The sequence below is a fragment of the Hemitrygon akajei genome, chromosome 20 (assembly GCF_048418815.1).
Source record: "Hemitrygon akajei chromosome 20, sHemAka1.3, whole genome shotgun sequence".
Classification (NCBI taxonomy): domain Eukaryota; kingdom Metazoa; phylum Chordata; class Chondrichthyes; order Myliobatiformes; family Dasyatidae; genus Hemitrygon; species Hemitrygon akajei.
In genome coordinates this window covers 7642864-7666621 of record NC_133143.1, presented here as the reverse complement: position 1 = coordinate 7666621, position 23758 = coordinate 7642864, and the positions used below count along the sequence as shown (strand labels likewise).

Sequence of the window (23758 nt, the reverse complement as noted above, 5' to 3'; positions counted from 1 at the left end):
TTGCAATTCAAGCCCTCCAGTCCAAGCCTATCCCATCTCTCCTTGCAATTCAAGCCCTCCAGTCCCAGCCTATCCCATCTCTCCTTATGACTCAAGGCCCCCCCCCGCCAGTCCCAGCCTATCCTATCTCTCCTTGCAATTCAAGCCCTCCAGACCCAGCCTATCCCATCTCTCCTTGCAATTCAAGCCCTCCAGTCCGAGCCTATCCCATCTCTCCTTATGACTCAAGCCCTCCAGACCCAGCCTATTCCATCTCTCCTTGCAATTCAAGCCCTCCAGTCCCAGCCTATCCCATCTCTCCTTGCAATTCAAGCCCTCCAGTCCCAGCCTATCCCATCTCTCCTTATGACTCAAGCCCCCCTAGTCCCAGCCTATCCCATCTCTCCTTGCAATTCAAGCCCTCCAGTCCCAGCCTATCCCATCTCTCCTTGCAATTCAAGCCCTCCAGTCCCAGCCTATCCCATCTCTCCTTGCAATTCAAGCCCTCCAGTCCCAGCCTATCCCATCTCTCCTTGCAATTCAAGCTCTCCAGTCCCACCAACATCCTTGTGAATCTCTGCAGCTGAATTACATCCGTCCCCGACCAGAACTCACACAATACTCCAGGTGCAGTCTCACCAACATCCCAATTCTTGTACTCAGTGCCCGGACCAATAAAAGCAAATGCACCACACACATTTTTCACCATTCTTTCTACCTGTGTCACCACTTTCATGGAGGTGTGTACGTATTCTTCTCGATTTTTATGTTTTGCAACAGAGGTGTCAGTTCTGTGCAGATTTAACTTCTCAGAATGCACCAGTTAAATTCCATCTGCTTTTCCTTGGCCCACTTTCTCAGTCCTGCTGTAACCTTAAGCAATCCTCTTCACTGGCCAGCAAACCAGCAATTGCAGTGTTGTTAGCCATGCCACCTACATCAGATTATCAATATGGATGACAAACAGTACTGATCCCTGTGACACACCACCGGTCATCGGCCTCCAATCTGAAAATTAACCCTCCACAACCACCTTCTGCCTCCTTCCACTAAGCAGCTTTTACGTCCAGCCGGCTAGCTCACTCTGTATTCGTGATGGGAGCTGGGTCTTCGGGAGAGTCTGGGACATGGCCTTGGGCTCAGTGTGTAAGGAATAGGGTGAGGAAGTAGTCCAGAGAGACGTGGTGCTTGCTGCACCATCCAGTCAGATCAGGGCTTACCTGTCACTTCAGGATGAATGAGGAGAATTTTCACAGGGTCAGGCACGATGTGGATGGGTGATGAGGCAGACTTGTGTCCCTCCAGGTTTTGAGGTTGGACACTAACACAGGAGAGGCTTCTGGGGTGAATGTCACTGAGTGGCATCCATTTTGTCTCTGCACTGACCATGTACACAATTGACGTTCTTTTGTCCAGGTGCAGTCTCTGCTGCATTTCCTTTAAGACCCACCGTGGTTTACTCCGACATAACGCCATGATTCACAAGCAGCTTCCAACAGATGTTTCCGGAAAACCTTACATCCAGAACAATCCCACCATTCCAGTGGGCTTCCATGACCTTGGATTCATCGACTTCTCCTGCAAGAAGTTCCCCCTCATTTCCCAGGTAAACATTGTCAATTAATATCTCACCGCTCTACAGGGCAAGGCTCTTACCTCTCACTCCAAATCTGCCCTCTCTTGGGAACCCATTTTCCCTCTCCAAACCTCTCCCATTACAGTGGACTTCTGACAACTCACTCTCCGTGTCTGTCCCTCTCTCACTCCCTCCTCTCTCCCCCTCTCTCTGCCCCTCCCGTCTCTCCCCGCAGCAGCACTGTGGGATTCACCAGGAGGTTCAAGAAGCAAGCTCACCCCTACTTTATCGGGGTGATTAGGGATGAGCTGGTCTTGGCAGTGATCCTGGTGTGTTTGTGGGTGGGTCATTGCCCTGGACGAGTCCTTGCTGTGGGTTTGCTGAGCCCATTGTCTTTGCTGCCCTGCAGGACACCAGTTAATGAGGTGCTCTGGGTGTAGTCTGCCTTAATGTTTGTAGATGGTGTCACTGTAGCTGCTGTCCATTGTATTAGTGGCAGGGAGGTGGGAGAAGGTGTAGAGTATTAGATTCAACAGCATAGAATCAGGTCTTTCAGTGTAAACTGTCTATTCCAAGCAAGTTGCCCACCTAAGCTAGCCCCTTGCCAATTATTTAGGGTGGGATTTGCCTCCAGAGCCTGCATTTGTTCAGTGTCCGAACTGTCCGATGTGGCAGCTGCTTTTAAGGTGGGAAAACACAATCAACTGTAAGGGAGATTATCTTTCCACCAACTGTAGTGTATTGAACTAGCAGGGGACTGCTGTTCCTCAGCCCTCCCTTCCTGGGTAATCTGTTTCTGTCTCGGGCTAAGGTTAACTTATTACTTGACACCAAGTTGTGTGTGTGTGTGAGATGTGATGCAACCTCAGCTGGGTGGGGGGAAAATAAATAAATAGATATATAAAATCAGGAGGGGCAAAATAGGGTGGACAAGTTGGTCCAAAGGACCTGGAAAACCAGGACTGCATGGGTGAGATGCCACAAATACCTGCCAAACCCTGTGTATTAGTGCAGACTTACATTGACCCAGCTAACAGCACAGCTAGAGTAGAGAGTTGGTGTCTTTATCCCAGAGAACATGCCTTTAAGGTGTGAGGGGGAATGTTCGGGGCGAGTTTTTTTGCAGAGTAGTGGGTGTGTGGAATGTACTGCCAGGGGTGGTAGTGAATATGATATCTTTGATAAGGATATGAACGTGCAAGGAATTTAAGATATGGATATTATGTAGGCAGAAGGGATTAGTTTAGTTAGGCATATAACTACTAGTTTAGTTTCACATAATATTTTGAGGCCTGTTCTGCGCTGCAGTATTCAATGTTAACATTTTATATTTGGCACTGTTGGTTTGCCAACGTGGGGAGGTCTGAGCACTGAAGCCAACTTTGTCCTTTTCCACCATTTGTTGATAGAGTATAAAGAGATAATGAAATGAAGGACACGGCAGCTATCAAATGTCTAATGCAAGGGCAGGCCAGAGCATTGGAAGTCTTGAGTTACTATTTTGAAAAGGCTGCAACATTATATTGTGTGCATGGTATTGCAGTGGAATGGGTGCTGTGGAGCAGTCACAAAGTAAGACTAATGGATTGGGGTTGCAGTCCCACAAGGGGACTAGGTGAATTTCCCTGGGCACAGTGACAGAGACAAATGCTGGAGTAACTGAGCAGCATCTGTGGGGAGAAATGAACAGTCGATATTTCAGGCCAATCATCTTCATCGGCAATCTCAGCCTGAAATGTTGACAGTTTATTTCCCTCCATAGATGCAGCCTGACAGTTGAGTTCCTCCAGCATTTTGTGTGTGTTACTTCAGATCTGCAGAATCTTTCATGTCTCCAAATTTTAATTTAAGCAGTCTAGAATAGGTTAGCCTCAGTAATGACCAAGGCTTCACCGATATCCATCAAGTGGAAAACATCTGACGTTCTGACCGTACCTACCCTGAGCCACCAACGTGGTTAACTCACACTCTCAACAACCCTTCGGGCCTGCGGCACATCGCGTTGGTGAAGGTGATACCGGCAGTGGAAACCGCCTCAAGACACGTCGCTCAAGGGCAACAAATGGCGTCTTTGCCAGTGGTGCCTGTATTGCAGAGGGGTTACCCTTTTCCCTTGACAAATGGGCTGAGGACATTCCTTCATCATAGCTGATGTAATGGGACCTTCACCATTGGGCTTAGCTTTGACCCTGGACAAATTAATTGGACAAACACCCACCTGTGACCAGCGAATTTCACACAGCGTGAGTTTGAAGCATCGCCCATCTACTTGTCAATTAGGAGGGGGGATCTGAGCCTGGGGGGAGGTTCCGTAAATCTTGATGCTCCATGCTCCACAGCCCATAGCTCAATGCAAGCGAGCCAGTACACTTTGTCCTCCCTCATTAGAAAAACACAAAACAAAATTGCCAGGCCTCTGCACAAATATCAAAAAATAAGTTTTGTGTATTGAGTACTGTGTTCTTATCATTTTTAAAATCATAGATATTAGTTTATGAGAGGCAGGCATAAGAAAACAAGTCAGAACCTTTTTTTCAAAGTAGGGATATCACAAACAAGAGGGCACAGGTTTAAGGTGAGAGGAAGAAGTTTTAAAGGGAATCTGAGAGGTTGATATCTGGAATGTGGTGGAATCAGATGTGAAAACTACATTTAGGAGACACTGAGTAGTAGAGGTTGATCATTGGAACATAGAATGGGCACTGATCTTTTCAAGGTCTGTAAACCCTGATGGGTGAAGATGTGATGAGTCTTCTTCCCATGGTTTGGGAAGCAAGAACTCGAGGGCAAAGTTTTAAGGTGGAAACTGAGGGGAAACTTTTTCACTCAGAAAGTAGTCAATATATGGAATGAGCTGCCAGAAACAGTGACTGAGACAGGTACAATAACAACATTCAGAAGATGTATGGACAGGGACACGAAGAGGAGAAGTTTAGACACTAGAGCAATATGGACCAAGCACAGGCAAATGGGATTATCATAAATGGGCATTTGAATCACTGAGTCTCAAGTTCCTTCTTCTGTTCTGTATGATTCTGTGACTATTTAGACAGACATTTAACTTGGCAAGCACAGAAGGATATGGTCCAAATGTAGGCAGATAGATGGGCAGAGACCTATTGGGCCAAATTGCCTGTTTCTGTGCTGTACAACTTCATACCATCCATCTGAGCCATTTTGGCCAAAAGGGAACAATCCTGCTCATTAGGTTTTGGTCCATAGCCATGCAGGTTAGAGAGCACTGGATCCTCATCCAGCTTTTGTGTAAGTGAGGGGAGATGTCTTAGGAATCTCTTGATTTAGAGCTGGTATGGTAAATGTTGCCCTCACCCAGATTCTGATAAAATATACGAATGAACAAGCTTACAGCCTCAGGGAAGGGTTCCTTGCTGCCACCTGGTGACTTGTGCTGTGTGGACATTTGCAGATGTGGTCGGAGGTCAACCTGCGGCGGTGCACCAGCAAGTTCCATCGCTTTGTCTGCGACATGTGTAACAAGGCCTTCCCGATGCTCGCTGCCCTCAGCCTGCACATGAAGACCCACCAGGGCCCGCTGGAGGAGGGGCATACCAGGCCTGAGCTCCTGTGGGCAGCCAAGGCTGACGCCGAGCAGAGAACCTTCATGGCCTCCTTGGGCCTGCTTCACACCAAAGAGGCTCAGGTGGTGAAGCAGGAGGAGAGCACCGAATTCGACATCCAAAACATTTGGGTGGAGACACCCCACTGGAATCTACCTCAAGAAGCCAACTACACCTCCGCGATGAGCCAGTCTGCCTTGGACCTAGCTTCCTTGGGAGCCACCCTCTCCTCGCTTTCTCCACACCAGGACAAGGTCAAGATCTTGTCCTTGCAACCATTCCAGAAGGGTTTTATAATCCAGCCCGACAGCAGCATCGTGGTGAAGCCCATCTCTAGCGAGTCTGCCAAAGAGCTGGCCGACATCCACCAGATTCTCAAGATGGCCTCCTCAGCCCCCTCTCAGATCAGCCTCCCTCCACTGTCCAAGGCACCTTCCATCTCCACCCAGTCCAATTACAGGCAGATGCCTCCACTGAAGCCAAAGCCCCTGGTCCCACCATGTACTTTGGTGGTAACTTCCACACCCACCTCGCTGATGAGTACCCAGCAGGCTTCCCCAGGGCATCACACCCCCAGCTTCCCCCCGCCTCCTCTGAGGCTGGTGAAATCATCGACTGAGCCCGCCTCCAGGCCCCAGGACCTTAAGCTGAAGTCCACCAATGGGAGCCAGCCCTTCATCCAACCCAAAATCGAACCCTTGAGCCCCACGGAGATGAAGAGCCAGCAGGAGCAGGACACTATCATCGAGGCGTTGATCCCCACCGAGATCAATGGGGCCATCAAGCAAGAAGTGCTGGACGGGAACTTCAAAGTCATGATGGCTGGAATGTCGAGCAAGAAGGGGACGGCACTGAAGAAGGTCTTGTACCCTTGCCGCTTCTGTGACCAGGTCTTCGCTTTCTCTGGGGTCCTGAAGGCTCATATCCGCTCACACCTAGGCATCTCCCCGTACCAGTGCAACATCTGCACTTACATTGCGGCGGACAAGGCGGCCCTGATCCGGCACCTGAGGACGCACAGCGGGGAGCGGCCGTTCGTCTGTAAGATCTGCCACTACCCCTTCACGGTGAAGGCCAACTGCGAGAGGCACCTGCGCAAGAAGCACCTAAAGGTCAGCCGGAAGGACATTGAGAAGAATATCGAGTACGCGGAGTGCCGAGCCGGGGCGCTGGCTGACTCCTTCCGCTCCCCTGACACCGTTTGCAAGTACTGTGGCGAAGACCTGAAGTACTACCGGGCCCTCCGGCACCATCTCAGGACCCACAGCAGCTCGCAGAAGAAGCCCTTCGAGTGCAAGGAGTGCAGCGTGGGCTTCTCCACCAAGAACAACTGTATCCGCCACATCCTCAAGCAGCATAGCCACGTGGAGGAGAAAGAGATCGAGCAGCACATCCGATTTGTGGACTGCCTACTGGGTGAAAACGGCACCATGTCCCCAACTCTGTCCGAGGACAACTTCTCTGCAGGAGGCTCCCCGCTCTCGTATCGGGAGTCCCAGAACGGCTTCCTGCATGGTCTGATCCCGCAGTCCTCCATAAAGATGGAGCCACTCGGCATCTTCTCCGTGCATTCAGAGGAGCCGCTGGATTTTTCTCAGAAGAGCAGGCAGGCAATGCTGCCCTCGTACAGACAAGAGAGTCACTTGCTCAAGAGGTTGGCCACACCAACTGCTTGCTACGACAGCAGCATGGAGCCCATCGATCTGTCCGTGCCCAAAAACCCAGTCAAGGAGCAGTGCACCGCCACGAGGGAGGTACAGGATGAGCGGTCCCCAGACACGAGCAGCCAGCAGCAGCCTCCTGCCCTCCAGCCGAAGGTCGTCCCCAAGCTTCTGCAGAGCGTGGTCTCTGCCCCCAACCCAGTGGCTTTCCCGGCCGTGGTGGCCAGCAGCGTCCTGCGCCCACTGCGGCCCAAGCCCACACCCCCCTTGCTGCTGCCCAAGACGGTGGCAGATAAGGAGCTCCCACCCCTGGCGTCCATAGCCCAGATCATCTCCTCCGTCTCCTCTGCTCCCACGTTGCTGAAGAGGGAGGCGGCGCCCTGCACCGAGGCTGCGGCCAAATCCCCGTCCCAGCGGGCGGACGAGGCAAAGGATGGAACTCTGGCCAAAGTGCCTCCTCACGCAGAGCCCAGCACCGCACAACCCTCGGCCAGATCCCCCTTTGGTGGGTTCATCCCCGGCAAGAGGAGGGGCAGGAGGAGGAGCATCAAGCTGAAGAAGTTCCGGCCTTGCACGGAGCCCGAGTCTGGTGGGGAGTTCGCCAGTGTGGAGAAGATGCTGGTCACCACAGACACCAACAGGTTCAGCCTCTTCCTTCAGTCTGCCACGGTGAAGGAGGAGAAAAGCCCAGAGCCAAAGGAAAAGAGGGGAGTCAAGATCCTGAAAGGGAAGAAGAACTCCTACTCCAACTCCGTGCAGAAAATCACCTGCCCTTACTGTCCTCGATTGTTCCCGTGGGCGAGTTCCCTACAGCGCCATATGTTGACACACACAGGTAAGACTACACACCATCACTGGTTCATTGCTGACATGAGTGTTGAATGGTGTGGTGACCATATCAACAAAGCCTGTAAAAATAAAACCTCCAGTTCAATTCTGCCCAATACCCTTTGTCCGTGTGCTGGATGTGCAGCCTGGTTTACCTGTGCTCCTCACACATCGGGTGCCGAGGGAGAGAGACCGTTATTAGTCGTCACTGGATCAGTGGCTGTAACTGTGCATGTGGCCCCCCGCCCCCCGATCTCTGCTGTCTACCACTCAGGGACACTACCACCAGCAGGTCACACACTGGGAAATATGTTGCTAGTCCTTCATTGTCACTGGGCCCAAACCTTGGAATTTCCTCACTGTGGGAGCACCTTCACCAGAACTGCAGTGCCTCCAGCATTCCCCACCTCCTCAAGGGTAGTTAAGGTGGATAGTAAATGCTAGCTTTGCCCCTGACACCCAGGTCATGAAAGCAGTTGAACATGTATGGATGCCTCTCTGCTGGTGTGGAGGGCATTGGTACCTCTGGCTTCCAACACTCTCAGACTCACTGTGGTCAAGAGAAGTGATAAAATGCGGGAAGGAAATCTGGTCTGGTCTTTGCAAAGACCTTTAGGGTAGGCCAGACCGAGTCCACCCACTGCGGTGAACCATTTGTTCAGAAGCAATCACACTGGCAGTTATCAGAGAGAAACACACAGAAAACAAATGGAGAAATCTAATAGTTGGGAGGCCAAATACTCTGTAGCATTGGTTGCTGGTCCATCTCATTTCCTGTGATGGAGTCACAAATCATCGAGTGATATTTTGATGCTAATGACCAAAGGCTGAAGTCCAGCCGGGATAAATTCCACACTTCTGACGTGCTGATTGTATCTGCATGTTGAACCGTTCCACAGCCCCCATAGGATGAGGCAGCCCTGAGCAATAACACCAGTTTAATTATTGATGCCTGGTTGTGCAGCATCCAGTGTTACATGTGGGATTGAATAGCGGACTCTGTGAGTAGATTCGCTGAGTGTACTGCCACTGTTGCCCATGTCAGAGAGAACACCTGGCCCGTGAAAGAGGATTTGTGTTGGTTACAATCCCTCCTTCAGAAAGAAATTGAGCTTTGATAAACAATGTGGGTGTAGATACTTGTGACGGGGCTTTCACTGAATAACTGCTTGTATGGAGGGAGATGAACCTTGCTGTGCATTCTGGAAACAGCACACATGCCGTGAACGTGGTTTCCTTTGTGAATTCCGTCTGGCAGTGAGGGCCTTCGCAGTGACGCAGTGTTCGCCTCTCCTTCACACGGTGACGAGGGCCACTCATACAAAGTCCAGAGCAACACAAACAAAATGGTGGGGGAACTCAGCACCAACACAGGGAAATAAACTGTCATCGTTTCCGGCCAAGACCCTTCATCGGGACCGGAAAGGAAAGGGGGAGTAGCGAGAATAAGAAGGTGGGGAAGCGGACGAAAGTGAAGCAAAGTGAGGGGGAAGGTGGATCGGTGAGGGAGGAGGCATGAAGTAAGAAGCTGGAAGGTCCTAACACTAAGACCCCCAACACCCGCTCGCAGCTCGGATCGCTCCAGGTGACTTCCTTGTTAATTTGTCCCTCCCAACTGATCTCTCTTCTGCCAATTAGCCTTGAAAGCGGGGCAAGTGCTACACGTGAACCTTCAAACGGTCCTTCATCAGAAAGTCTGTCGGGGTCATTTACTGCATCTGGAGCTCCCAGTGCTCAAGGGAGGAACTCAGAAGTTCTCCCAGCGCTCCAGGGGCAGGATCCAGAAGGGACAGGGCACAAAGCTAATTCCAGTGCTATAGGGGTGGGATCCACAGCTGATCCCAGTGTTCCAGGGGTGGGATCCACAGCTGATCCCAGTGTTCCAGGGGTGGGATTCAGAGCTGCTCCCAGTGTTCCAGGAGTGGGATCCAGAGCTGCTCCCAGTGTTCCAGGAGTGGGATCCAGAGCTGCTCCCAGTGTTCCAGGGGTGGGATCCAGAGCTGCTCCCTGTGTTCCAGGGGTGGGATCCAGAACTGCTCCCTGTGTTCCAGGGGTGGGATCCAGAGCTGCTCCCTGTGTTCCAGGGGTGGGATCCAGAACTGCTCCCAGTGTTCCAGGAGTGGGATCCAGGGGTGGGATCCAAAGCTGCTCCCTGTGTTCCAGGGGTGGGATCCAGAGCTGCTCCCCGTGTTCCAGGGGTGGGATCCAGAGCTGCTCCCCGTGTTCCAGGGGTGGGATCCAGAGCTGCTCCCAGTGTTCCAGGGGTGGGATCCACAGCTGCTCCCCGTGTTCCAGGGGTGGGATCCAGAGCTGCTCCCCGTGTTCCAGGGGTTGGATCCAGAGCTGCTCCCAGTGTTCCAGGGGTGGGATCCAGAGCTGCTCCCCGTGATCCAGGGGTGGGATCCAGAGCTGCTCCCAGTGTTCCAGGGGTGGGATCCAGAGCTGCTCCCCGTGTTCCAGGGGTGGGATCCAGAGCTGCTCCCCGTGTTCCAGGGGTGGGATCCAGAGCTGCTCCCAGTGTTCAAGGGGTGGGATCCACAGCTGCTCCCCGTGTTCCAGGGTTGGATCCACAGCTGCTCCCAGTGTTCCAGGGGTGGGATCCAGAGCTGCTCCCAGTGTTCCAGGAGTGGGATCCAGAGCTGCTCCCAGTGTTCCAGGGGTGGGATCCAGAGCTGCTCCCTGTGTTCCAGGGGTGGGATCCAGAACTGCTCCCTGTGTTCCAGGGGTGGGATCCACAGCTGCTCCCAGTGTTCCAGGGGTGGGATCCAGAGCTGCTCCCAGTGTTCCAGGGGTGGGATCCAGAGCTGCTCCCAGTGTTCCAGGGATGGGATTCAGAGCTGCTCCCAGTGTTCCAGGGGTGCGATCCAGAGCTGCTCCCCGTGTTCCAGGGGTGGGATCCAGAACTGCTCCCTGTGTTCCAGGGGTGGGATCCAGAGCTGCTCCCTGTGTTCCAGGGGTGGGATCCAGAACTGCTCCCAGTGTTCCAGGAGTGGGATCCAGGGGTGGGATCCAAAGCTGCTCCCTGTGTTCCAGGGGTGGGATCCAGAGCTGCTCCCCGTGTTGCAGGGGTGGGATCCAGAGCTGCTCCCTGTGTTCCAGGGGTGGGATCCAGAGCTGCTCCCCGTGTTCCAGGGGTGGGATCCAGAGCTGCTCCCCGTGTTCCAGGGGTGGGATCCAGAGCTGCTCCCAGTGTTCCAGGGGTGGGATCCACAGCTGCTCCCCGTGTTCCAGGGGTGGGATCCAGAGCTGCTCCCCGTGTTCCAGGGGTTGGATCCAGAGCTGCTCCCAGTGTACCAGGGGTGGGATCCAGAGCTGCTCCCCGTGATCCAGGGGTGGGATCCAGAGCTGCTCCCAGTGTTCCAGGGGTGGGATCCAGAGCTGCTCCCCGTGTTCCAGGGGTGGGATCCAGAGCTGCTCCCCGTGTTCCAGGGGTGGGATCCAGAGCTGCTCCCAGTGTTCAAGGGGTGGGATCCACAGCTGCTCCCCGTGTTCCAGGGTTGGATCCACAGCTGCTCCCAGTGTTCCAGGGGTGGGATCCAGAGCTGCTCCCAGTGTTCCAGGGGTGCGATCCAGAGCTGCTCCCAGTGTTCCAGGGGCAGGATCCAGAAGGGACAGGGCACAAAGCTAATTCCAGTGCTATAGGGGTGGGATCCACAGCTGATCCCAGTGTTCCAGGGGTGGGATCCACAGCTGATCCCAGTGTTCCAGGGGTGGGATTCAGAGCTGCTCCCAGTGTTCCAGGAGTGGGATCCAGAGCTGCTCCCAGTGTTCCAGGAGTGGGATCCAGAGCTGCTCCCAGTGTTCCAGGGGTGGGATCCAGAGCTGCTCCCTGTGTTCCAGGGGTGGGATCCAGAACTGCTCCCTGTGTTCCAAGGGTGGGATCCAGAACTGCTCCCTGTGTTCCAGGGGTGGGATCCAGAGCTGCTCCCTGTGTTCCAGGGGTGGGATCCAGAACTGCTCCCAGTGTTCCAGGAGTGGGATCCAGGGGTGGGATCCAAAGCTGCTCCCTGTGTTCCAGGGGTGGGATCCAGAGCTGCTCCCCGTGTTGCAGGGGTGGGATCCAGAGCTGCTCCCTGTGTTCCAGGGGTGGGATCCAGAGCTGCTCCCCGTGTTGCAGGGGTGGGATCCAGAGCTGCTCCCTGTGTTCCAGGGGTGGGATCCAGAGCTGCTCCCCGTGTTCCAGGGGTGGGATCCAGAGCTGCTCCCCGTGTTCCAGGGGTGGGATCCAGAGCTGCTCCCAGTGTTCCAGGGGTGGGATCCACAGCTGCTCCCCGTGTTCCAGGGGTGGGATCCAGAGCTGCTCCCCGTGTTCCAGGGGTTGGATCCAGAGCTGCTCCCAGTGTTCCAGGGGTGGGATCCAGAGCTGCTCCCCGTGATCCAGGGGTGGGATCCAGAGCTGCTCCCAGTGTTCCAGGGGTGGGATCCAGAGCTGCTCCCCGTGTTCCAGGGGTGGGATCCAGAGTTGCTCCCCGTGTTCCAGGGGTGGGATCCAGAGCTGCTCCCAGTGTTCAAGGGGTGGGATCCACAGCTGCTCCCCGTGTTCCAGGGTTGGATCCACAGCTGCTCCCAGTGTTCCAGGGGTGGGATCCAGAGCTGCTCCCAGTGTTCCAGGAGTGGGATCCAGAGCTGCTCCCAGTGTTCCAGGGGTGGGATCCAGAGCTGCTCCCTGTGTTCCAGGGGTGGGATCCAGAACTGCTCCCTGTGTTCCAGGGGTGGGATCCACAGCTGCTCCCAGTGTTCCAGGGGTGGGATCCAGAGCTGCTCCCAGTGTTCCAGGGGTGGGATCCAGAGCTGCTCCCAGTGTTCCAGGGATGGGATTCAGAGCTGCTCCCAGTGTTCCAGGGGTGCGATCCAGAGCTGCTCCCCGTGTTCTAGGGGTGGGATCCAGAACTGCTCCCTGTGTTCCAGGGGTGGGATCCAGAGCTGCTCCCTGTGTTCCAGGGGTGGGATCCAGAACTGCTCCCAGTGTTCCAGGAGTGGGATCCAGGGGTGGGATCCAAAGCTGCTCCCTGTGTTCCAGGGGTGGGATCCAGAGCTGCTCCCCGTGTTGCAGGGGTGGGATCCAGAGCTGCTCCCTGTGTTCCAGGGGTGGGATCCAGAGCTGCTCCCCGTGTTCCAGGGGTGGGATCCAGAGCTGCTCCCAGTGTTCCAGGGGTGGGATCCACAGCTGCTCCCCGTGTTCCAGGGGTGGGATCCAGAGCTGCTCCCCGTGTTCCAGGGGTTGGATCCAGAGCTGCTCCCAGTGTACCAGGGGTGGGATCCAGAGCTGCTCCCCGTGATCCAGGGGTGGGATCCAGAGCTGCTCCCAGTGTTCCAGGGGTGGGATCCAGAGCTGCTCCCCGTGTTCCAGGGGTGGGATCCAGAGCTGCTCCCCGTGTTCCAGGGGTGGGATCCAGAGCTGCTCCCAGTGTTCAAGGGGTGGGATCCACAGCTGCTCCCCGTGTTCCAGGGGTGGGATCCAGAACTGCTCCCAGTGTTCCAGGGGTGCGATCCAGAGCTGCTCCCAGTGTTCCAGGGGTGGGATCCAGAGCTGCTCCCAGTGTTCAAGGGGTGGGATCCACAGCTGCTCCCAGTGTTCCAGGGGTGGGATCCAGAGCTGCTCCCAGTGTTCCAGGGGTGGGATCCAGAGCTGCTCTCAGTGTTCCAGGGGTGCGATCCAGAGCTGCTCCCCGTGTTCCAGGGGTGGGATCCAGAGCTGCTCTCAGTGTTCCAGGGGTGGGATTCAGAGCTGCTCCCAGTGTTCCAGGGGTGGGATCCAGAGCTGCTCCCAGTGTTCCAGGGGTGGGATCCAGAGCTGCTCCCAGTGTTCCAGGGATGGGATTCAGAGCTGCTCCCTGTGTTCCAGGGATGGGATTCAGAGCTGCTCCCAGTGTTCCAGGGGTGCGATCCAGAGCTGCTCCCCGTGTTCCAGGGGTGGGATCCAGAGCTGCTCCCAGTGTTCAAGGGGTGGGATCCAGAGCTGCTCCCAGTGTTCAAGGGGTGGGATCCACAGCTGCTCCCAGTGTTCAAGGGGTGGGATCCAGAGCTGCTCCCAGTGTTCCAGGGGTGGGATCCAGAGCTGCTCCCAGTGTTCCAGGGGTGGGATCCAGAGCTGCTCCCCGTGTTCCAGGGGTGGGATCCAGAGCTGCTCCCCGTGTTCCAGGGGTGGGATCCAGAGCTGCTCCCAGTGTTCAAGGGGTGGGATCCAGAGCTGCTCCCAGTGTTCCAGGGGTGGGATCCAGAGCTGCTCCCTGTGTTCCAGGGGTGGGATCCAGAGCTGCTCCCTGTGTTCCAGGGGTGGGATCCAGAGCTGCTCCCAGTGTTCCAGGGGTGGGTCATAGGAGCTCGTTCAAGTCCTCTGATTGAAAAGTCAGGCGTGCTCTAAAGGAACAGCTGCAATGAGTTGGTCTGAACACATCTGTAGAAGTTTGAATTAGAACTGAGAGTGGGATCTGTTACCCGTTAGTATTATGCAATTCCCTCCTAATCTTCTTCCAGGTTCTGCTCCAAAAACGGGAGCACAAAGTTGAAGGAGGATCTCCAGAGCAGTACTGAGGAAGTGCTGCACTGCCGTAGTGCCCCTCAGAGGGGATCCTCTTGTTTGATGTAAAAGACTGAAAAGAAGCAGGAAGTTCCCCCCTCTCCTGGCCAGTGTTAGTCATGTTCAGAGAGCACAGAAACAGGTCCTTTAGCCCCTGTTACACAAACCCCAAACTGCACCAACTCACTCATCCCAGATACGGCGATTCACCCCCCCCCCCCCCCCCCGAGCTCGATGGACTGTGGGAGGGAATCAGAGCAATTAGAGGAAACACACACTCCCAGGGGCAGAACATGCAGACTCTAGGGTCTTGATTGGCAAACTCCACTGCACCCCCTCCAATTAATAATAAACAGATGATCGGACTATTGCGGACCGTCACATATCCTACATTGCTCTTGGTGGTGATAGTACAGAACGTTGGTACGTCTGAGAGGAGCCATTGCGGGTGCAATAGAAATCCACTCACTACCATGGTCTTGTAACGATGGTAGCAGGGAACTGGAGCACCAAAACCAACCTTAGAGTGATGGCAGCTCTAGGAAAAGTACCACACGACCCGGGGTGTCGTGGTAAGGAGTGGGTCCCCTGCCTATGGATCTGAAGGTGACGTGTGTGGGCTGGGGGTGGAGTCTGAAATAAAGTGCCAGAAATAATCGCCTGATCGGCCAGTGCTGGGTGAGAATTCCTGAGCCTGAAACACCAAGTGCTTGCTGGGTACGTGCCTCTCCTCATGCCAACACCCGCAGCACGTTCCGAAGGGAGGAGGTTCGTTGCGGGCATTCTGCCCATCAGCCCTGCCAGGGATCAAACTTAACACGGGCTTCTTTAAAATGGGCGTTTCCACACTGACGTGATGCATATTTACTGCAGAATTGCATTGCAATACCTGACTGATGTGCAGGGCAAATCTCAGCGTCTGTGAATAAAGCAACACTGCTGGAAATCACCTGATGTGCATGAGGCTGAAGCAGAATTGTTGGTCTGTTTATTTCACACTTGTTTGTGCTTTTGTTAAACTACTGGGTGGATGAATCCCACAGACCATTCAGTGTCATGATAGTACACTGATTTTCACAAGGATATTTCAAAAGTACATTTCTACCTTTCTATATTTACCTATTTGTCACCTAACACATTATAAGATATGGGTGCAAATTTAGGCCATTTGGCCCATCGAGTCTGCTCTGCCATTTCATCATGGCTGATCCAATTTTCCTCTCAGCCCCAATCTCCTGCCTTCTCCCCGTATCACTTCATGTCCTGACCGATCAAGAATCCAGCAACCTCTGGCTTAAATGTACATAATGACTTGGCCTCCACAGCTGCCGTGGCAAAGAATTCCACAGATTCACCACTCTCTGGCTAAAGAAATTCCTCCTCATCTCCATTCTCAAAGGACACCCCTCTATTCTGAGGCTGTGTCCTCTGGTCTTAGACTCTCCCGCCATAGGAAACATCCTCCACATCCACTCTATCAAGGCCTTTTGCCATTTGATAGGTTTCAATGAGGTCACCCTTCATTCTCCTGAATTCCAGTGAATACAGGCTCAGAGCCATCAAACACTCTTCATATGACAAGTCATTCAATCCTGGAATCTTTTTTGTGAACCTCCTTTGAAGCCCCCAGTTTCAGTACAGCCTTTCTAAGATAAGGGACCCAAACCTGTTCACAATACTCCAAGTGAGGTCTCACTGGTGCTTTATAAAGTTTCAACATCACATCCTTCCTTTTATATTCCAGTCCTCTTGAAATGAATGCTAATATCGGATTAGCATTCCTCACCACAGACTCAACCTGCAAATTAACCTTTAAGGAATCCTGCACAAAGACTGCCAAGTCCTTTTGCACCTCAGCTTTTTGTATTTTCTTTCCATGTAGAAAATAGTCAACCCTTTCATTTCTTCTACCAAAGTGCATGGCCATACACTTCCCGACACTGTATTGATCTGACATTTTTTAGCCCATTCTCCTTATCTGTCTAGGTCCTTCCATAGCCTCTCAACTTCCTGAAAACTACCTGCCCCTCCACCTATCTTCATATCATCTGCAAAATTTGTAACAAACCCATCAATTCCATCATCCAAATTATTGATGTATAATTTAAAAAGAATTGGTCCCTGCGGAACACTACGAGTCACCAGCCAGAGAGGCTCGCTTTATTCCCACTGTTAGCCACGGCTTTACCCATGCTAGAATCTTTCCTGTAAAACCTTGAGCTCTTAGTTTGTTAAGCAGCCTCGTGTCAGCACGGTTTCTGTGAAGGGAAATCTTGCCTGATAAATCTGTTAGAGTTCTTCAAGCAGGGTGGACAAAGGAGAGGCAGTGGATGTCATCTACTTGGATTTCCAGAAGGCATTTGATAAGGTGCCACACATGCGGCTGCTTAGCAAGATAAAATCCTGTGGTGTTACAGGAAAGATACTGGCATGGATAGAGGAATGGCTGACAGGCAGGAGTGGGAATAAAGGACATCTTGTCTGCCAATGACTAGTGATGTTCCTCAGCGGTCAGTATTGAGAACACTACTTCTCACATTGTTTGACAGTGATTTTGATAATGGAAGTGATGGCTTTGTAGTAAAGTTTAAGGATGATATGAAGATAGGTGGAGGGGTAGGTAGTGCTGAGAAAGCAATGCGATTGCAGCAGGACTTAGACAAACAGGAAGTCTGGCAAAAAAAGTGGCAGTTGGAATACAGTGTTGGGAAATGTACGATAATGCATTTTGGTGAAAGGAACAATGGTGCGGACTATTATGTAAATGGGGAGAAGGTTCAAACATCAGAGGTGCAGAGGGACTTAGGAGTCCTTGTGCAGGACTCCCAGAAGGTTCATTTTCAGGTTGAGTCTGTGGTAAAGAAGGCAAATGCAATATTGGTATTTATTTCAAGGGGAATAGAATATAAAAGCAAGGAGATTATGCTGAGGCTTCATAAGACACTTGTCAGGCCACACTTGGAGTATTGTCAACAGTTTTGGACCCCATATTTCAGAAAGGATGTGTTGTCATTGAAAGAGTCCAGGGGAGGATAATTCTGGGAGTGAAGAGGTTAACATATAGGGATCATTTGGTAGCTTTGGGCCTGTACTCACTGGAATTTAGAAGAATGCAGAGGAATATCATTGAAACCTATCAAATGTTGAAAGGACCGGATAAGGTGGATGTGGAGAGGATGCTTCCTATGGTGGGAATATCCAAAAAGGGCACAGCCTCAAAATAGAGGGGTGACCCTTTAGAATAGAGGAAAGGAGGAAGTGTTTTAGCCAGAGAGTAGTGAATCTGTGGAACGCTCTTCCACAGACTGTGGTGGAGGCCAAGTCCGTGGGTATATTTAAGGCAGAAGTAGACTGTTTCTTGACCGGTCAGGGCATCAAAGGGTACAGCGAGAAGGCAGGTGTATGGGGTTGAGTGGGATCCAGGATCAGCCATGATGGAATGGCAGAGCAGACTCGATGGGCTGAATGGCCTAATTCTGCTCCCATATCTTATGCTCCTATGTGTGGCACCTTGTCAAAGGCCTTCTGAAAATCCAAGTACACAACATTCACCATCTTTTCTTTGTCTATCCTGCTTGTTATTTCTTCAAAGAATTCCAACAGGTCTGTCAGGCAAGATATTCCCTTGAGGGAACCATGCTGACTTTGGCCTATTTTATCATGTGTCTCCAAGTACCCTGAGACCTCGTCCTTAATAATCAACTCAACATCTTCCCAGCCACTGAGGTCCAACTAACTAGCCTATAGTGTCCTTTACTCTGCCTCTCCTCACTACACATTGCCCCTGTTTGAAAACCAGCTACCTCATCTTCAGCACTACTGTCCACCTTTCCTACAATACTTCTTGCATTGAAATACAGGCAGCTCAAGACACTAGTCACATCGTGCTCAATTTAATTCCTAACTCTGACTGAGGTCTTACCAACATCTGCCTTTGCAACCTCTCCATGAACTGTCCTGGTACTCTGGTTCCCATCGTCCTGCAGTCTCTCCATGAACTGTTCTGGCACTCTGGTTCCCATCGTCCTGCAACCTCTCCATGAACTGTTCTGGCACTCTGGTTTCCATCGTCCTGCAACCTCTCCATGAACTGTTCTGGCATTCTGGCTCCCATCGTCCTGCAACCTCTCCATGAACTGTTCTGGCATTCTGGCTCCCATTGTCCTGCAACCTCTCCATGAACTGTTCTGGCATTCTGGCTCCCATCGTCCTGCAACCTCTCCATGAACTGTTCTGGTACACTGGTTCCCATCGTCCTGCAACCTCTCCATGAACTGTCCTGGTACTCTGGTTCCCATCGTCCTGCAACCTCTCCATGAACTGTTCTGGCACTCTGGTTCCCAACGTCCTGCAACCTCTCCATGAACTGTTCTGGCACTCTGGTTCCTGACCCCCGCAACCTCTCCATGAACTGTTCTGGCATTCTGGCACCCATCGTCCTGCAACCTCTCCATGAACTGTTCTGGCACTCTGGTTCCCATCGTCCTGCAACCTCTCCATGAACTGTTCTGGCACTCTGGTTCCCATCGTCCTGCAACCTCTCCATGAACTGTTCTGGCACTCTGGTTCCCATCGTCCTGCAACCTCTGCATGAACTGTTCTGGTACTCTGGTTCCCATCGTCCTGCAACCTCTCCATGAACTGTTCTGGCACTCTGGTTCCCATCGTCCTGCAACCTCTCCATGAACTGTCCTGGCACTCTGGTTCCCATCGTCCTGCAACCTCTGCATGAACTGTTCTGGTACTCTGGTTCCCATCGTCCTGCAACCTCTCCATGAACTGTTCTGGTACTCTGGTTCCCATCGTCCTGCAACCTCTCCATGAACTGTTCTGGCACTCTGGTTCCCATCGTCCTGCAACCTCTCCATGAACTGTCCTGGTACTCTGGTTCCCATCGTCCTGCAACCTCTCCATGAACTGTCCTGGTACTCTGGTTCCCATCGTCCTGCAACCTCTCCATGAACTGTTCTGGCACTCTGGTTCCCATCGTCCTGCAACCTCTCCATGAACTGTTCTGGCACTCTGGTTCCCATCGTCCTGCAACCTCTCCATGAACTGTTCTGGCACTCTGGTTCCCATCGTCCTGCAACCTCTCCATGAACTGTCCTGGTACTCTGGTTCCCATCGTCCTGCAACCTCTCCATGAACTGTTCTGGTACTCTGGTTCCCATCGTCCTGCAACCTCTCCATGAACTGTTCTGGCATTCTGGCTCCCATCGTCCTGCAACCTCTCCATGAACTGTTCTGGCACTCTGGTTCCCATCGTCCTGCAACCTCTCCATGAACTGTTCTGGCACTCTGGTTCCCATCGTCCTGCAACCTCTCCATGAACTGTTCTGGCACTCTGGTTCCCATCGTCCTGCAACCTCTCCATGAACTGTTCTGGCATTCTGGCTCCCATCATCCTGCAACCTCTCCATGAACTGTTCTGGCACTCTGGTTCCTGACCCCCGCAACCTCTCCATGAACTGTTCTGGCATTCTGGTTCCCATCGTCCTGCAACCTCTCCATGAACTGTTCTGGCACTCTGGTTCCCATCGTCCTGCAACCTCTCCATGAACTGTTCTGGCATTCTGGCTCCTGACCCCCGCAACTCTAGTTGAAACCACACCATGCAGCACTGACGAACCTTTCCGCTAGGATATTAGTCCCTCTCCAGTTCAGGTGCAAACCGTTCCTTCTGAACAATCTCACTGGATGAGAGCCTGATGATCTAAAAATCTTAAGCCCTCCCCCCCCACACCAACTCCTTAGTCATGCATTAAACTGTATCATCTTCCTAGTTCAGGCCTCAGTAGGAGGTGGCACAGGTAGCAATCCTGAGATCACAACTCTGGAGTCCCTCCCTTTAACTTAGCACCTAACTCCCTCATCCTACCCATGTCATTGGTACCTAAATGGACCACGACTTCTGGCTGTTCACCCTTCACTTTAGAATGCTGAGGCCTCGATCCATGATATTCCAGACTCTGGCATCCGGGAGGCAACATACCATCCGGGAATCTTGTTAAGATATAGGGGCAGAAGTAGGCCATTCAGCCCATTGAGTCCTCCAGTCATCCCCACTCCCCTGCCTTCTCCCTATACCCTTTGATGCCCTGGCTAATGAAGAACATATATATCCCTGCCTTAAATGTTCCCAATGACTTGGCCTCCACAGCCACTTGTGGCAACAAATTCCACAGATTTACCACCCTCTGACTAAAGTAATTTCTCTGCATCTCTGTTCTAAATGGACGTCCTTCAATCCTGAAGTCATGCCCGCTTGTCCTAGACTCCCCTACCATGGGAATTAACATTGTCATATCTAATCTCTTCAGGCCTTTTAACATTCAGAATGGTTCGATGAGAGCCCCCCTCATTCTCCTGAACTCCAGGGAATACAGCCCAAGAGCTGCCAGACGTTCCTCATACGATAACTCCCTCATTGCTGGAATCATTCTCGTGAATCTTCTGTGAACCCTCTCCAATGTCAGTATATCCTTTCTAAAATAAGGAGCCCAAAACAGCACACAATACCCCAAGTGTGGTCTCAGGAGTGCCTTATAGAGCTTCAACATCACATCCCTGCTCTTATATTCAATACCTCTAGAAATGAATGCCAACATTGCATTCGCCTTCTTCACTACCAACTCAGCCTGGGGGCTAACCTTTAGGGTATCTTGCACAAGGACTCCCAAGTCCCTTTGCATCTCTGCATTTTGAATTCTCTCCCCATCTAAATAATAATCTGCCCATTTATTTCTTCCACCAAAGTCCATGACCATACACTTTCCAACAGTGTATTTCCTTTGCCACTTCTTTGCCCATTTCCCTAAACTATCTAAGTCTCTCTGCAGGCTCTCTGTTTCCTCAACACTACCCACTCCTCCACCTAACTTTGTATCATCGATAAATTTAGCCACAAATCCATTAATCCCATAGTCCAAATCATTGACATGCATCGTAAAAAGCAGTGGTCCCAACACTGACCGCTGTGAAACTCCACTGGTAACCGGCAGCCAGCCAGAATAGGATCCCTTTATTCCCACTCTCTGTTTTCTGCCAACCAGCCAATGCTCCACCCACACTGGTAACCTTCCTGTAATTACATGGGATCTTATCTTGCTAAGCAGCCTCATGTGCGGCACCTTGTCAAAGGCCTCAAAATCCAATTCACCACATCTCCTTTGTCTGCCTTGCTTGTAATTTCCTCAAAGAATTGCAGTAGGTTTGTCAGGCAGGATTTTCCCTTCAGGAAACCATGCTGGCTTTGGCCTATCCTGTCATGTGCCTCCGGGTACTCCGTAATCTCATCCCTTACAATCGATTCCAACAACTTCCCAACCGCTGATGTCAGGCTAACAGGTCTATAGTTTCCTTTCTGTTGCCTCCCACCCTTCTTAAACAGTGGAGTAACATTTGCAATTTTCCAGTCATCCGGTACAATGCCAGAATATATCGATTCTTGAAAGATCGTCATTAATGCCTCCACAGTCTCTCCAGCTACTTCCTTCAGAACCCAAGGGTGCATTCCATCAGGTCCAGGAGATTTATCCACCCTCAGACCATTAAGCTTCCTGAGCACCTTCTCAGTCATAATTTTCACTGCACAAACTTCACTTCCCTGACACTCTTGAATGTCTGGTATACAGCAGACGTCTTCCACTGTGAAGACTGATGCAAAATACACATTCAGTTCCTCTGCCATCTCTGCATCTCTCATTACAATATCTCCAGCGTCATTTTCTATTGGCCCTATATCTACCCTCAACTCTCTTTTACACTTTATATACTTAAAAAAGCTTTTAGCATCTTCTTTGATTTCAGTCGCCAGCTTCCGCTCTTAGTTCATCTTTTCCTTCTTAATGACTTTCTTAGTTTCCTTCTGCAAGTTTTTAAAAGCTCTCCAATCCTCGATCTTCCCACTAGCTCTGGCTTCCTTGTATGCCCTCTCCTTTGCTTTTACTTTGACTCTTGAGTTCACTTGTCAGCCACGGTAGTGTCCTCCTTCCATTGAAAAATTTCTTCTTAATTGTAATATATCTGTCTTGCACTTCCATCATTCTTTGCAGAAACTCCAGCCATTGCTGCTCTGCTGTCCTTCCTGTTAGTGTCCCTTTCCAGTCAATTTTGTTCTCACCCACAGAGCCTCCTGTCCGTTCTCCTAACTAATGAATCCCCTATCATCACAGCGTGCCTCTTCTCCCCCCTTCACAGAGGCAGATTCCATGCCAGAGACTCGCCCTCTACAACTTTCGTCTGTTAGGTGAAATCCCCTGACAGTATCCAAAGTGATAAACCTGTTTTTGAGGGGGTTGGCCACAGGGCTACTCTGCACTGGCTCCTTAATCCCTTTCCCCTTCCTGACTGTCACCCAGTTTCCTGTGTCTTGCACCTTGTGAGTAACTACCTCTCTATATGTCCTGTCTATCACCCCTCAGCCTCCCGAATGATCCGGAGTTCATCCAGTTCCAGCTCCAACACCTTAGCGTGGGTTGTAGAAGCTGCAGCTGGATGCATTTGTCAGGGACACTGGAGGTCTTCCTGCCTTCCCAATCCCGTGAGACCATTCCACCATCCTGCCTGGCATCTCTACTGTCCTAGCTGAGCAGATGTAAAGAAAAGCAGGGGGGAAACTTGAGCTTTTCTTTCCTTTGCTTCCTCTGAGTGAAGCCTTGAAGTGTTAAATCCTTAAGATCACTACTGTATGTCCACTCAGACGAGGACGGCTGGGCTTGCCCTTGGCTTCCTTTAACTTGCTCTAACGAATCAATCTCGGGTGCTGATCGGTCTCGGGTCAGAGCTCTGCTGTGCTGCCCGGACTGGCTGCTGCCCTTTATCCTCTCCGAACTTCCGATGTCTGGTCAGAGCTGTCCGTACGATACGCAAGCCAGGACAGTACGATATGGAGGGAAAGCTGTTGCCCATGCAGCAAGCTACCCCTCTCCACCCAGCTGATGAATGCAAAGGAACGGCAGAGAGGATACAGTTTGGCACCAGCAGCATCACAGGAGTTGCTATTCAGCTGCTATTGAACTCAGTGTAGGACTGCCTTAGGGACTCAGCTCCGGATTTTTCCCTCGGGGTTTACTGCCAGACCCTCCTCCGTGACTGGGTATAGCCGCAAGTCAGCGGAGGTTTGAGATCAGAGTTTTCCTTCTCCTAGATGAGCTGACAAGCCCCATTTGCCTGAGTTCCTTCTGGTTCACTATTGGATATTTAAAGTGCATTGTCAGGGTCAGGCTACTTACTGAGAGTGTTGGAGGCCCTACCAGCATGGGTGGGAAGAGATCGTTGCATCCTGGGCTAAGTTGACATGGTGGTTAATTGGGAGAATTACAGGTACTGTTTAAAGTAAACACCATTTAACTGGTGTTTCTCATATAAAATTATAATGAAGCTATTGTCACAAACTGCATAAAGAGCTTCCTTTTTATTTTGTTTTTTTTTCATTCTTTTAACAAAAGGTCAGAAGCCATACCCATGCCCCAAATGTGATGCGTTCTTTTCCACTAAATCTAACTGTGAACGCCACCTCTTGCGCAAACATGGTGTTGCCAACCGATCCCTGCGAAGGAACGGGCTGCTTGTCAGATCCAAATCAGCAAAAACAGTGGCCCAGGAGAGTACAGGT

At 51.9% G+C, this 23758-nt stretch overlaps 2 protein-coding genes across 10 annotated transcripts in view; one reads left to right on the top strand and one right to left on the bottom strand.

The window, feature by feature from the left end:
• LOC140742202 (ras-responsive element-binding protein 1-like) overlaps positions 1–23758 on the top strand; it is a 301827-nt gene that overhangs the window by 253126 nt on the left and 24943 nt on the right. For 7 of the 8 annotated variants that reach the window (XM_073073018.1, XM_073073016.1, XM_073073017.1 and 4 more), the window contains 3 exons: positions 1396–1585; positions 4983–7629; positions 23592–23756. In XM_073073018.1, coding sequence (XP_072929119.1) covers positions 1396–1585; positions 4983–7629; positions 23592–23756 — 3002 coding nt within the window. The remainder of the gene's footprint in view (positions 1–1395; positions 1586–4982; positions 7630–23591; positions 23757–23758) is intronic. The other variant, XM_073073020.1, reaches the window with a different exon arrangement.
• Positions 17643–20448, bottom strand: LOC140742203 (uncharacterized). 2 transcript variants are annotated; one of them, XM_073073024.1, is made up of 2 exons: positions 18406–20448; positions 17643–18267 (listed from the first exon to the last, which is right to left on the bottom strand). In XM_073073024.1, the coding sequence occupies exons 1-2, from the start codon at positions 19754–19756 to the stop codon at positions 18020–18022; spliced, it is 1599 nt and encodes a 532-aa protein (XP_072929125.1). In that variant the 5' UTR covers positions 19757–20448; the 3' UTR covers positions 17643–18019. The 2 variants fall into 2 exon arrangements, with proteins under 2 accessions (XP_072929125.1, XP_072929124.1); XM_073073023.1 differs by having other exon boundaries at positions 17643–18528; positions 18574–20448.

Bases quoted from the DNA above. Each gene is read 5' to 3' on its own strand.
- LOC140742203 (XM_073073023.1), bottom strand. From the start codon at position 19,756: ATGGTGTGGTTTCAACTAGAGTTGCGGGGGTCAGGAGCCAGAATGCCA. The intron at 18,529-18,573 runs GTGCCAGAATGC...TGCGGGGGTCAG, and splicing joins GAGAGGTTGCAGGACGATGG to GAACCAGAGTGCCAGAACAG.